Genomic DNA, 14,408 nt, shown 5'->3' with positions numbered 1-14,408 from the left:
GAAAGTGATGTGTGGTGCCGGGGCCTGGACGTCGATCACATTGATCGAGGCATCAAGCATAAAGCGGGGGCAACTGAGACAAGGTGGGGTCACTGATGGATCACTAACCAACCTATACCAAGCAGTTTAGGATAAGCAGGTAAGGTATGAAAGCAGGTAACAACAATAGGCTATGCATCAGAGTAGGATCATACAGGAAGCAGTAGCAGTTCTAATGCAAGCATGAGAGGGAAAGAAATGGGCGCTATCGGAATGCTCAAGGAGGGTTTGCTTGCCTGGAAGCTGTGTTGAAAAGGAAGAAGTGTCATCATCGACGTAGTCGATCACAGGGGCAACATCAGTCTCGGGGTCTACCGGAGAGAAGAGGGGGAAGAAACAGTAAATATAAAGCAACATAGCACCACAAGCATAACAAGGCAATAAGATGTGCCGGGTGTGACCTAACGTATGGCTACACGAAAAAGGTGGAGGGGGAAAACAGCCGGGAATGTTTTCCCGGTTCCGGACCTGTGTCAGACAGATGACCAGAGGGGGAAAGTTCCATGTTCAGATAGTTAGAGGCATCTGACAGGTATGTGGATAGTGTATTCGGGTTCATCTCGTCGTTCTGAGCAACTTTCATACATAAAGTTTTTTGATCCGAGCTACGGTTAATTTTCTATGAATTTTCAAAGATTAAACAATTTTATGGAATTACTTAATTTAATAGAAAAGGAATATGACGTCAGCATGACATATGAGTGACGTCAGCAGTCAACAGTCTGGTTGACTGGTCAAACTGACATGGGGGACCCACCTGTCATAGATAGTTGGTTAAACAGAGTTCAAACTAATCTAAATTTAGTCAGTAAAACTATTGGGCCCACCTGCCAGTGTCTAATTAACTAAACTAATTAGTTTTAATTAGTAAATGTTTAAATTAGAGGATGAAGAGGTGGGACCCGCACGTCAGTCTCACTGGGCATCCCAGTCAGCAGTTGACCTGGTCAACAGGTCAACTGGACCCACTGGTCAGTGGCACGGCGGGCCCCAGTAGTCAGTCCAGGTCAGCGGGGGCCAGCGACCCGCCGGAATCACGTTGGCGAGCTTGTTCGCGGCGGCGCGAGTACGGGCACCGGTCAGAAACCGCGCGCAGGCCACCATTTTGGTCGCAGTTGGGTGCGTTGGAACGGTGAGTTGACGGTGCGTCGACTGGCGGTGGTCGGAGTGGCTGAAACGACCGGAGACATCGACGGCGACCACCGCGGGCGGCGCTGGACTTTGAGCGAAGGTGGTTTCGGCGCTACGGGAAACCATTAGGCGCGCGGTTGGGTTCATTCGAACGGCCTCTTGACACCGCGTCGTTCTGTGGCGATAGTTTGGCCGGAAACGGCCGGAGACGACGGTGGCGAGCGGCGGAGCGGACGCCAGAGATCGGGCAGCGATGGAAACGGAGCTAGAGGGCGCAGGGAGACGAGCTAGAGGCTCGGGCGACACCAGGGAGACGCCCTGAGCACGTTGCCGTGCTTGCCCGGCCTTGGCAACGATAGCGACTAGCTGCACGACGGAGCCGAGCTCGGCCATGGCGGACGCGGTGGCTACGGGAGTGCAAGAGGCCAGGGGAGCGAGGGAGAGAAAGAGGGGCTCACCGCGCGGCGCAAGAAAGACCCTCGACAGGTTTGGAGTGCAGGGGAAGGCCGAATCGACAACGGCGGCGTCCGGCAACCCGGGGAGGAAGAAGACGGGGATCCGGTGTTGTGGGGCTTGCCAGCTCGCGTTCGTGGCCGTAGTGAACGTAGAGGAGCGCGGCGGAGCGGCTGGTTACGTCGGAGGAGCACGAGGGAGCCGGTCGTCGCGGTGATGCGAGGTGGGACGACGGTGATGGCGCTTGGGTGAGGCGGGCGAGTGAGACAGAGAGGGGGAGGAGCGCGTGGATCTGGGAGGACAGAGAGGGAAGTGGAGGTAGGTGGGGAGGAGGCCGGGGCGTCGAGGGGGGTCGACCTTATCCTCCTCGTCGACGGCGAGGTGGTTCAGCGGCGACGCACGGGCGCGCGCCCTCGGTCGGTTGAACAGGGGGAGGGGACAGACCGGTGCGATGGGGGGGGCAACTGGGCTGGCTCGGGTGGGTTAGGTGGGCCGACCCAGATGGGTTAGGTCCATGGGGGGTTGCTCTCTCTCTCTCTCTGACTTTTCCCTTTTCCTTTTCTTTTTTTTATTTGCTCTGTTTTGCATTTCTTTTAGTACCAAATGAGTCTTGTTTTGAACAAAACTTGGCACATAAAACTAACACAATACCTTGAGATGGAGCAAAAAGTTTGGGGGAAAAAGGAGTTGCCTAATTAATTTTAGAAATTGAAAAGGCCAATTTAAAGGCTGCTAGAGCACTGAATTAATTCCCATGGGCATTTTGGGAATTCAGAAGAGGTTGGTTCCAACATGACAATTACTCACTGATTATTTGCCGCACTTTGAACATTTTAGTTTTCATGTTTGGCACATTTGAATTTTTTACTTTGAATTTGAGTTTGAACATGAACAGTGATTTGGATCAAGTGAGTATTAGCAACAATAGTGTGATGACATGGCACCATCAACAGGGATTACTGTAGCAGGACACTGGGGGTGTTACAGTTCGGCCATCTTCGTTGGAGAGGGAAGGGAAGGGGAGGACGTGGGAGTTTGGCGGCACGGACGGGAGAGAGCAGAGACAGGGGAGCTCGGCGGCTGATTTGTGTTTGGGCTGGTGTGGCCAGCGGCGGGTTTTATAGCCCGCGCCGTGTGTACGCGTGGCGGGAGGGGAGGTGTCGGTGTCAAAACCGGTGGATCTCGGGTAGGGGGTCCCGAACTATGCGTCTAGGCTAGATGGTAACAGGAGGCAAGGGACACGAAGTTTTACCCAGGTTCGGGCCCTCTCGATGGAGGTAAAACCCTACGTCCTGCTTGATTAATATTGATGATATGGGTGTTACAAGAGTAGATCTACCATGAGATCAGAGAGGCTAAACCCTAGAAGCTAGCCTATGGTATGATTGTATGTTGTGATTGTTGTCCTACGGACTAAAACCCTTCGATTTATATAGACACCGGAGGGGGTTAGGGTTACACAAGGTCGGTTACAAAGGAGGAGATATCCATATACGTATTTCCTTGCTTGCCTTCCATGCCAAGTAGAGTCCCATCCAAACACGAGACGAAGTCTTCAATCTTGTATCTTCATAGTCTAACAATCCGGCCAATGGAGATAGTCCGGCTGTCCGGAGACCCCCTAATCCAGGACTCCCACAGTAGCCCCTGAACCAGGCTTCAATGACGACGAGTCCGGCGCGCAGTATTGTCTTCGGCATTGCAAGGCGGGTTCCTTCTCCGAATACATGACAGAAGAAGTTGAATACGAGGATAGTGTCCGACCCTGCAAAATAAACTCCACATTCCACCGCAGACAGAATAACATTTTTGCGGATCTAATTTGCTGGCTTGTTTTGGCAGCACGACGTTACGTCACGACCCGGTGATTATTCGAACCGTTTCTTTTAACCAGCTCCACACATAACGCGAGGCGGTTTTGTGACACGTCTTGCCGAAGCGGAGATCGTGTTCCCCCAATTATGGGATTCTCATTAATGCGGTCGTGGGTAACCCAACCGTGTCTAGGACTCCTAGATTATAGGCAAGTCCTAAACGGCTACGGAGAGGATGCTTGATATTCACCCTCTTTATAAAGGGACGAGGTTTTTGCTTTTTCTCTCTCGTGCTCAATCGAACCCTTCCTCCGCCTCGAGTTCTAACACCCAAAGCCCAGGTTAGGTGCTCCGGATCTTCAATCATGTCCGGATCCAGCCTTCAAGGCCGATGGATGCCCTCCTCCGTGGAGGAAGAGGACATTAAGAAGTTGAGGGAGGCCAGATACCTGACCGCCGAGGTTTCGCATCGGCTGCCTGCTCGAGGGCAGGTCGTCCCTACTCCCGAACCCAACGAGAATGTTGTATTCGTCTCCCACTTCCTCCGAGGTCTAGGCCTCACTCTGGATCCTTTCGTCAGGGGTTTGATGTTCTATTACGGGCTAGATTTTCACGATCTAGCTCCGGACTCCTTTCTCCACATCTCGATGTTTATCGTCGTGTGTGAGGCCTTCCTCCATGTTACCCCTCACTTCGGCCTGTGGCTCAAGACCTTTGAAGTAAAGCCGAAGATGATCGAGGGGCAACAGGCAGCGTGCGGAAGTGCATCAATAGGCAAGATGGCAGGAGCTCCATGGCCAGAAGGTTCCTTTCCAGAGGTGTCCGAATTATGGCAACGGGAGTGGTTTTATGTCACGGCTCCCCGAAGTGCCAAGTGGGCGACTGCCCCCGCTTTCCGCTCGGGCCCCCCACCACAACTGATGTCATGGGTTAGCAGAGGCCTGAGCTGGCGTCCAGCCAAGGACGTGCCTATACTGCAAAGCCGCATTCGAGATCTCTTCGAGGGAGATTTTAATTTGGCTGTGGTAATACAAGTTATGCTGGTTCGTCAAGTCCAGCCTTGCAGACGCCGGCCCCTTCGCTTGTGGGAGTTCAACCCAGAGGGACCGCGTGCCATTCAAAGTTTCCTCGGCCTGACGCATGAGGAGATGTACAAGTCATTCTTCGGATCTCAAGTGGAGTGTCCGGATATTACCGAAGGCGTGGGCCTGAGCAGTAACCGCACCGCCGAACAAGTAAGAAATCCTCTGGCCGAACACACTATTTTTTATTCGAAGTTGTTTCTGAGAGTTTGCTTTTTGACCAGGACTGGCTAACGAAGGAGAAGATGATTCGGTGTTTGGCCCCCCTCCCTGAGGGTTTGGAAAATCCGGTGTTAGAAAAGATGCTCGAGGTCGCACCTTGCCCGGAGCCCTCGAAGGAGGATACCAGGGGGGGATAATACGGGCGGACGCGGGCCCCCATCGTTGCTCATTCCAACCAAGGGAATGAGCGTCTCCTTGAAGGAGGACAACCGGGGGAGGAAAAGGACTGCTTCCGAGGACCCAGAAGCCGAAGCCTCCAAACGGGAGAAGAAATCTCCCACAGAGGGTCCCGTCTCGGGGGGTGCTCCTGCCGCACACAGTCCGCGGGGGGATCTGCCCTCCAACGAGTCGTAAGTGATCCCAAAATACTTTAAGGTATGCTATCTTTCTTCTGAGAAAATAACCACCGCATATATCTTGCAGTTCGGGCCTTAGCCCCTCTCAAATGAGCTCGTCTTCGGGGGATCTTCTTCCAGAGATGATGGAGAATGAAACGCCTCCCCCGGACTCCTTCGCTCCAGAAGCGGGCGACCCCGAAGTGTCGTCACGGAGGGCCTCTCCGAATCCGGTGAGGCCAGAAGATAATGCCATAGACCCCCGAAGTCCCCAGCGTCCGGCTCCCGAGGAGAGTAGACAAAAGAGTCCGGCACCGTCTGGTGTGCGGTCGGACGTTCTGAGGGAGTTGGTGGGGCGAGCGGCCATCTCAGAAGAACACCGTTTGTTGATGGGTACGGTGATGGAGAGAATCTCGTCCGCCGAAAGCGGATTACATGAAGCCTTTATGAGTCTACTGACAGGCTTTGAGGTACGTAAGATAATATGTGATAGTACTGCACATGTTAGATGTGCCCTGTGTAGATAGTAGCCCCTGAGACTCTGGTTGTCGTCGAGAACGGCAGCGAACAGAGGATCATATTCCCAGGCAATAACCAAACTGCCTCTATGTGCAGGTGGTGGAAGCTTCGGTGGCTAGCCGGACTAGTGAGTTTGCCCAATTAAAGTGGCAACTGGATGCGGCAGACGCCGACATCGAGCTTGTTAACAAGAGGCTTGACGAGGCACAGGGTAAGTGTTATTATCCGGTGAACATCACATAGTAAGAGCAGCATAATGCCAGTATCTTTAATATGTTGTGACTGCAGATGGAGCTGCCACCGTGGAAGCCTTGCGGGCGGAACTTGCCCAAGCCAAGGAACAAGCGAGGATTAGTAATGCGGCTGCTTTGAAGGCAGCCGAAGAGTTGAAAGCCGAGAAGGCCGCACATTGCGAGAGCCAGGAGAAGATGGCCAAGATGGCCGTGGAATTAAAAGACACTGCCGACCGTTGCCGGGTCCTTGAAAAGGAAAACCGAGCAAAGGCAGCGGACCTTGAGAAGGCCATGGCGGCGGAGAAGGACACCCATTTTGCTATGAGAGCGAAGAAGGAGGAGCTGCGGGAAGCCGGGGATATTGCGGCTGGGAAACCCTTCATGTTACGGAGGAAGTTCGGAGATCCACGGTATGCCCCTCTGGATCGGCTCTGGAGTTCGGCAGATGCGTATATGGATTTGGCGGCGAGTGCTGCCGATGCTGCCAAGTACTTCCAAGGTCAGACAGATCGTGAAGTGGACAAGCTGTTCTGGTCGCAGTTCAACGTTCCAGAGTGTCCGCTTTCATTGACTGACCAGCTAGCCGAATGGGCTGAACTGAATAGGTTGTCCGGACTCGCCATGAGGGCTGTTGTGGATCAGCTGTGGCCGGAGAAGCAAAAGTCGGATAGCTATTTCAGCTTAGTGCAACAGTTCCTTGGTGTGGTGCCGCGCATTAATGCGATGAAGAGGTCGGCGTGCATAGAAGGCTCGCGGATGGCCCTTGCCCGTGTTAAAGCATACTGGGTGGAGATGGACGCTTCCGTAGTCGCGGCGCAGGGTTCGGCCATAGGCCGAGTGGCAGCCGAGCATTATTTCGAGGAGGTTCTCGAGGGTGCTCGTTTGATAGAGGCCCAGTGCTCGAAGAATATTATGTTTGAGTGATATGTATTCTCATTGTAAACACAATGCTTTTATGAAGTTTTTATAAGGCTATGTTTATACTTTTGCCTGAAAGTAGTATGATGCCTCCTGTGCGGCCGTTTATGTATACATGTGTATAACCTGAAAGATTGCAGCCGTCGGCTTCAACCCCCACGCATATAATCCAGAGGTGCTCGCAAAAAACGTGTGTTCACACTTAACCCAACGTCTTGGTCCTAATAAGGAGGTGATAGCGCAGCGAGCGAGGCAACCGGACTATAATGCTTTAACACTTTCACTTAGCCATAGGAGTTTGACAGTGTGGCTACTAGATAGCCCCTGGTGGCTCCGCACTCTCTCGATCGCGGGGTGCGTACATGCCTGGACGGAAAACGGCCCTTCGTTAAGGCGGAGAAATTCTAACATTCCGATAGGTCATCGAGTGGTTGACCAGTCTCACGCTATATCATGACAGTCAGTTTTCGGCTTTCTCTACTGAGGTGCTCGTCCGGATGAACCAGGGCACAATCGCAGTAGTTCTCCTGGTGCTACCTTAGCCGGTAAAGCGGAACGTAAGGCACCAAAACACAGGAGCCGGGTAAACCCAACATTTGACCAAAGACAATGATTTGGAGCTGATGCATATAAGGCCAAACTCGCGACGCCGAACACTCCCATAGGTATTCGGTCTTTATGGTATAAACCAGGCCGAAATAGTGCCATTTGTAAGAGGCCCCTTGTGTCCAGGTACGTGCATTATTCTGACGTGGCCACATGCCAAGACATCAGCATCCTTCTCAACTGTGTTGAGAGTTCGGTGGATATGTATCAACAAGAGACAGTAAAAAAAGGTTTATGCAGGGTCTTAATCTAAAAAGAATCCTTGGAGCGGGTCCCTGCTGCACGTCTGCGCCTGTGCCTCCGTTGTGCCGTATCCTGGGCGGGTGTAGCACGATGATTATCTGTAAAAGAGAGGAGCTTAGGTGAAAAAGCTGTCGTGCAAAAAGATAGTTCCCTAGTGGTGGAAATTTGACTTCTGGTGGAAATTTGACTTCCATTGATCACGTGTAACACGTTTACTGTTTTGACTTCTGGTGGAAATTTCTTTTGTTCCCCAGTGTCTTCCTTGAGAGGCTCATCCTCATCTTCGCTTGGTGTATCCTCCCCCTTGTGTATGGCATTGAGCTTGTCGGACTGCTTGAAGACCCAACATTCTCTGTGGGTATGATTGGCTGGTTTGCCAGGGGTGCTATGGACCTGACATATTTGGTTCAGAATTTTGTTCAGGCTGGACAGTTCGTCTCTGGCGCCTTTAGGGGGCGGCTTTTGCTAACCTGGCCGAGAGCTTTTGAACCCGGTGTTTATTGTCGTGCTCTTCGTGCTGTCTCCTTTATTCCGGCATTTGTTATTACTGTTGCGCCGTGATTTCCCGTTTCCATCTCTAACTTCAGATGTACTGGGGTCGCTGGTGCTGCATCGGGCTAGCCAGCTGTCCTCACCCGCGCAAAAGTGGGTCATGAGGCTTGTTAATGCTGCCATTGTTCTTGGTTTTTCTTGGCCGAGATGTCGGGAAAGCCATTCGTCATGGACGCTGTGCTTAAAAGCTGCCAAGGCTTCGGCGTCCGGACAGTCAACAATTTGGTTCTTTTTAGTAAGAAACCTGTTCCAAAGCTTTCGGGCCGACTCTCCCGGTTGTTGAGTTATATGACTCAAATCATCCGCGTCCGGAGGTCGGACATAAGTCCCTTGAAAGTTTGCCCGAAAAGCGTCTTCGAGCTCTGCCCAGCTTCCAATGGAGTTTTCGGGGAGGCCTTTAAGCCAATGACGAGCTGGCCCTTTGAGTTTGAGTGGTAAGTACTTGATGGCGTGGAGATCATCTCCTCGAGCCATATGGATGTGGAGGATATAGTCCTCGATCCAGACCCCAGGGTCTGTTGTTCCGTCGTATGCCTCTATGTTTACAGGTTTGAATCCCTCTGGAAATTCATGATCCGGCACCTCATCGGTGAAACATAGGGGGTGTGAGGCACCCCTGTATCTGGGTGTATCGCGTTGTTGGGATGTTTGTTGTGTTATATCGTATGCTTGGGCACGCTTGTGTGGTCCATAGATGGATCTGGTTGCGCTGTCCTTTTGGTGCAAGTCCTCGCGTGAATCGCGTATTGTCTTGTGAGTGGCATTGTTTGCCGCTCTATGTTGGCCGTGAGGTCATCTATCCGGCCAGGTGGCTGTTTTGATTTTTGGTTGTGAGGGGTCTGAGGCCTCCTCATCGAATTCAGGTAGCAACTTCCGCTTTGGGTAGCTCTTGGTGGGGCGATTGTCGCCGTACTTCGGTGCTGTGTTGAGTACTTTACTCCATCTGATTTGGAGTGTGTCCTGCGCAGCCTTGAGCCTTTGCTTCTGCTTTTCAGACTCCTCGCGGTGGCAACAAGCCTTTGACGGGCATTCTGGTGCTCCGGGTGCCTGTCCGGCGTTGTGTCGTCCGGACTATTATCTTTGATAGAATTGGTTTGTTCGGTTTGATTCTCCGTATTGCCGTGGCCCGGCAATGGTTCGCCCTGCTCCAACGCTGGGTCTGTGTGTCCACCATGTATACGTCATATGATGAAGTGGACGTCCAGCGCCCTGTGGGCGGTGGTTCCTCTTCGCCTCCCGCATCGTTGTCCATACCATCGATGTCTTCAGAGTCGAAGTCGAGCATGTCGGTTGAGTCATCGACAATGGCTATTAAGTGGGTGGTGGGTGGGCGTCGAATTTCTTCGTCGTCCGCATCCCAATCCTGTTGGCCATAATACGGCCAGGGCTCTCCTGACAAAGAGAAAGACCTTAGTGAATTCAGAATGTTGCCGAAGGGCGAGTGCTGAAAGATACTCGCGGCGGTGAATTCCATGATCAGCGCCCAATCGGATTCGATCGGCAGGGGCGCGGATGGTTCGGAGTCCGGAAAAGAGTCCGGCACCTTGGAGTCACGGGCTGCGCAGAGGATTATGCCGGTGTTTGGCTCGATCGCCGTCGAGACTGCAGCCCCTGAGGCGGTGGCTAGCCACCCGTCCTCGATTGATGCAGTTGGCTCCGAGCTAAGGGTTGGAGCTGATGCGGGCGCGGCCTCTGGGGTACCATGCAGTGGCCGAGCTAGGTCATACCCATTGCGACAGTGCGGCGCGCCCGGCTGTGGCTCGAATCCGTCGAAGATCAAGCCCCCACGGATGTTGGCCGTGTGATTCAAACTTCCAAATCTGACCTGATGTCCAGGGGCGTAGCTTTCAATCTGCTCCAGATGGCCAAGCGAATTAGCCTGCAGTGCAAAGCCGCCGAATACGAAGATCTGTCCGGGGAGAAAAGTCTCTCCCTGGACCGCATTGCTATCGATGATAGTAGGAGCCATCAAGCCTAACGGCGACGACACAGAGGAACTCTCAATGAAAGCACCAATGTCGGTGTCAAAACCGGCGGATCTCGGGTAGGGGGTCCCGAACTGTGTGTCTAGGCCGGATGGTAACAGGAGGCAAGGGACACGAAGTTTTACCCAGGTTCGGGCCCTCTCGATGGAGGTAAAACCCTACGTCCTGCTTGATTAATATTGATGGTATGGGTGTTACAGGAGTAGATCTACCACGAGATCAGAGAGGCTAAACCGTAGAAGCTAGCCTATGGTATGATTGTATGTTGTGATTGTTGTCCTACTGACTAAAACCCTTCGGTTTATATAGACACCGGAGGGGGTTAGGGTTACACAAGGTGGTTACAAAGGAAGAGATATCCATATACGTATTGCCTTGCTTGCCTTCCACGCCAAGTAGAGTCCTATCCGGACACGAGACGGAGTCTTCAATCTTGTATCTTCATAGTCTAACAATCCGGCCAATGGAGATAGTCCGGCTGTCCGGAGACCCCCTAATCCAGGACTCCCACAGGAGGCGTCGCCGCGCCGCCCGTGACGCGTCTCCCGTGAGGAATCAATGGCAAGGCTGACCGGCGGCAGCCTTGCCATTGATTCCCCGCGGGAAAACGAGGCGCTCTGGGGGAAGACGAGGTGCCGTCTCACTGACGCGGCTGGCCCGCCGTTCTTTCACGCAAAAAACGCTCGCCCCAGCGCCCCCGGACGTCCCCCAGCGCACCGGGTTCGGCCTGGGTATGCCGGCGCCAATTTCGGCCTAAGCCGGCGAAAAAGGGCTCCTGAGGACGCGACTGGGCCGTTTTTTGGACGCCGGTGCGGAAAAAACGCCTGGGAAGGACCTATTGAGGGCGCGGCTGGAGGTGCTCTAACAAGCCCTCCCCCGACCGTGGAAACAAGGAGTGTGGGGGCAGAAATCACACGAGGAAATCTTGGATGAAAATGTGAAAAACTGAGGTGCCAACAAAGATCAAATTTTCTTGTGGAGATTTGCTCAACAATCTCTCCCAACCGCTGACTTGTTGCAACACCGGAATGTGTCTACATTGAAAAGCTGGGGTCTTTGTGGCTGACACCATTCTTTGCTTGAGTGCTACGTGGCCAGGTCCGTTTGGGCTCTTGAATATCAAGACCTGGCGGATGTGGTATATGATAACAAAGAGCCAGATGTAAAACGTTTTTTTCGTCGATGGATGCTCTCTCACATGTAGATTTTACCAAAGTTCTTGTTACCCTTTAAGCAATCTGGAACTCCCGCAGAAAGGCGATACATGAGCAGATTTTTCAAACTCTACATGCCACACACCACTTTGTAAAAGAGCTACATTAGGGAGCTAGAAGCATGCCGGCCTAAGAATCCTACTGGTAACCTTGCACCGGTTACTAGAACACACACCCACCGATGGATCCCTCCCTCGGGCTCAAGGGCTTTCAAATATCAGAGTTGATGGGGCACTTTCGCAAAATTCAAATGAGGGCTCATACAATGCAGTTTGCAGGGATGACTCAGGAAAGTTCTTGGGCTCCTCGGCGATAAAACGCTCGGGGGTGACGGATCCGACCACACTAGAGGGCTTCGCTTGTTGGAAAGCTCTTGCTTTCTAGCCCATGATCTCTAGTTATCTCAGGTGGTGAGAGCTTTTCGGATTGCCAAGGAGTGGTGAATGACATACACAAGGGTATGGAGGGCCTATATTCTCGGAAATTCTAGCATTGTCAAGGTGATAGTTTACAAGATGTTCCTTCATCTTCTAAGTATGTGATACAAATATTGAGGCACATAGCCTCGCTAAGGTCTGTTTGGGCTCTTGAATATCAAGACCTGGTGGATGAGATATATGATAACAAAGAGCCAGATGTAAAACATTTTTTTCGTCGATGGATGCTCTCTCACATGTAGATTTTACCAAAGTTCTTGTTGTCTCTTAAGCAAACTGGAACTCCCTCAGGAAGGCGATACATGAGCAGATTTTTCAAACTCTGCATGCCACACACCACTTTGTAAAAAAGCTACATTAGGGAGCTAGAACCATGCCGGCCTAAGAATCCTACTGGTAACCTTGCAGCGGTTACTAGAACACATACCCACCGATGCATCCCTCCCTCCGGCTCAAGGGCTTGCGAAAATTGGAGTTGATGGGGCAGTTTCGCGAAATTCAAATGAGGGCTCATACAATACAGTTTGGGGATGACTCGGGGAAGTTATTGGGCTCCTTGGCGATCAAATGCTCGGCGGTGATTGATCCGGTCTCAGTAGAGGTCTTGGCTCGTAGGGAAGCTCTTGCTCCCTGGCCCATGATCTCTAGTTATCTCAGGTGGTGATAGCTTTTCGGATTGCAAGGAGTGGTGAATGACATACACAAGGGTATGGAGGGTCTATACGCGAGCATTGCCAAGGAGATTAAATCAACGTCGAGCTAGTTTACAAGATGTTCCTTCATCTTCGAAGGACGTGATACAAATATTAAGGCACATAGCCTCGCTAAGCATGCTCTAGGACTTTCGTTAGGATGCTATCTTTGACTCCTTAATTCTCCAGACTTAAGTTGTATTCCCATGAATTTTGATATGATCGATAAAGCCGGAGTGTGTTTAGACAAAAGATTGTATGGCCTAGATGAGATTTAGCAACTCCTATTTTTTTATGTCACCACATGATCTATTATGACCCATCAAGACTCAAAATCCAATCTTCAATTATATGTATGCACTGATATAAGATTATAAAAAACATAACCGATTATTATTTTCTAAAACCAAGTAGGGGAGCTGTGTTGTATCAGTAGAAGACGCAAGAACAGAACCAAAAGCAAACAAAAAATCATTCTAAGCTGCCAAAAAGAAAAAAGAAAAAAAAAAGAGAAAGAAGGCCACCAACAATTTGTGCCACCTTTCAATGGCACACTCTCATGCCACCAACAATTTGCTTCATCGGGGATACAATCATGAATATATTATCTTTTGTAAATTAGCACAGCAATATATAACTGGCCAGTTCCAACAATACAAGCAATAATTGCTGTTCTTTCAATGTCAGCAGTAGTAGTTGATCATCTCAGCGTTTGCGTGCATGGGACTGTAGTACAAAGACGAGTTGCATGCAAATGCAGGTCGATCTGGCAAGTACAGGAGAAGGATCGATTAGGTTTGTGCGGCATTAACTCACAGTCTGCAAATCCGGCGCCAGACTTTGGCCTACCCTTCACTTAACTCCCGCCGAACGCATGCAGCTCGGACTATATAAGCATGGCACTGCACCAGCTTAATCTCCACCCACTGTTTCCTCTCCATCACCAACCATCTTCTCGAAGCAACCCATTCCGCAATGGGGGCTCTGCCTCGGGGTCTGCTGGTCCTCGGCGTTTGCGCCGTCCTGGTGGCGGCCGTGCTCGCCGATGCATCGCCGGCGTCGTCGATGGTCGTCGGCTTGGCCAAGTGCGCCGACTGCACCAGGAAGAACATGAAGGCTGAGGCTGCTTTCACGGGTAAGAAAGATGATATGCATGCTTGATGCTTCAACCATGTCATTTTGCTGGGCAATTTTATTGGTAGAATATCTAACTCTGCACTTGATTGATTTCTTCAGGCCTTCAGGTGGCTGTCAAGTGCAAGAACGCCCACGGCGAATACGAGACCAAGGCCGTCGGCGCGATGGACAAGTCCGGCGCGTTCGGCGTGCCCCTCGGCGCCGACCTCCTCCGGGAGGATCGCGAGCTGAAGCAGGACTGCTTCGCGCAGCTCCACAGCGCGCCCGACCACCCGTGCCCCGGGCAGGAGCCGTCCATGATCGTCCGGCAATCCGCCAACGGCGCCGAGAAGAACGGCTTCGTCGCCGTCCCCGGCGAGGTGCACTACTCCTCCCAGGAGTGCGCGTCGGCGTTCCTCTGCCACTTCTTCCACAAGAAGCACCTCTTCCACAAGAAGCCCGCCTTGGTCGTCCCTCACCTCAACAAGAAGGCCATCGTGATCCCGCACATCCACAAGAAGCCGATCGTGATCCCGCACATCCACAAGAAGCCGATCGTGATCCCGCACTTCCACAAGAAACTGGCGCCGGTGCCGGTGCCCGAGTACAAGCCGCCGACGCCCACCCCGGTGTACACGCACCCGAAGCCCGTGCCAGAATACAAGCCGCCGACGCCGGTGTACCCGCACCCGGCGCCGATCTACCACCCTCCTGCCGCCGATGAGAAGGCCGCTCTGAACCCGGAGACTGACCCTCAGCTCTTCAAGAAGCTCCTCCACAAGAAGCCCATCGTGATCCCGCACTTGCACAAGAAACC

The 14,408-nt window shown here is 52.2% G+C and overlaps 1 protein-coding gene across 2 annotated transcripts in view; it reads left to right on the top strand.

Moving 5' to 3' along the window:
* The first annotated feature begins 13,409 nt into the window (after window positions 1-13,409).
* The window catches only part of LOC119315095 (proline-rich protein 4-like), a 1,684-nt gene continuing 685 nt past the window's right edge, over window positions 13,410-14,408 (top strand). The window contains exons 1-2 of one of the 2 annotated variants that reach the window (XM_037589770.1): window positions 13,410-13,610; window positions 13,712-14,350. In XM_037589770.1, coding sequence (XP_037445667.1) covers window positions 13,451-13,610; window positions 13,712-14,350 — 799 coding nt within the window. In that variant the 5' untranslated portion in view covers window positions 13,410-13,450. Of the gene's footprint in view, window positions 13,611-13,711 lie in introns of both variants that reach the window. The other variant, XM_037589769.1, reaches the window with a different exon arrangement.

Source organism: Triticum dicoccoides, chromosome 6A, assembly GCF_002162155.2.
Source record: "Triticum dicoccoides isolate Atlit2015 ecotype Zavitan chromosome 6A, WEW_v2.0, whole genome shotgun sequence".
Lineage (NCBI taxonomy): Eukaryota > Viridiplantae > Streptophyta > Magnoliopsida > Poales > Poaceae > Triticum > Triticum dicoccoides.
Note: the sequence above shows the minus strand (reverse complement) of the source record. Positions and strands in the feature narration are given on the sequence as shown.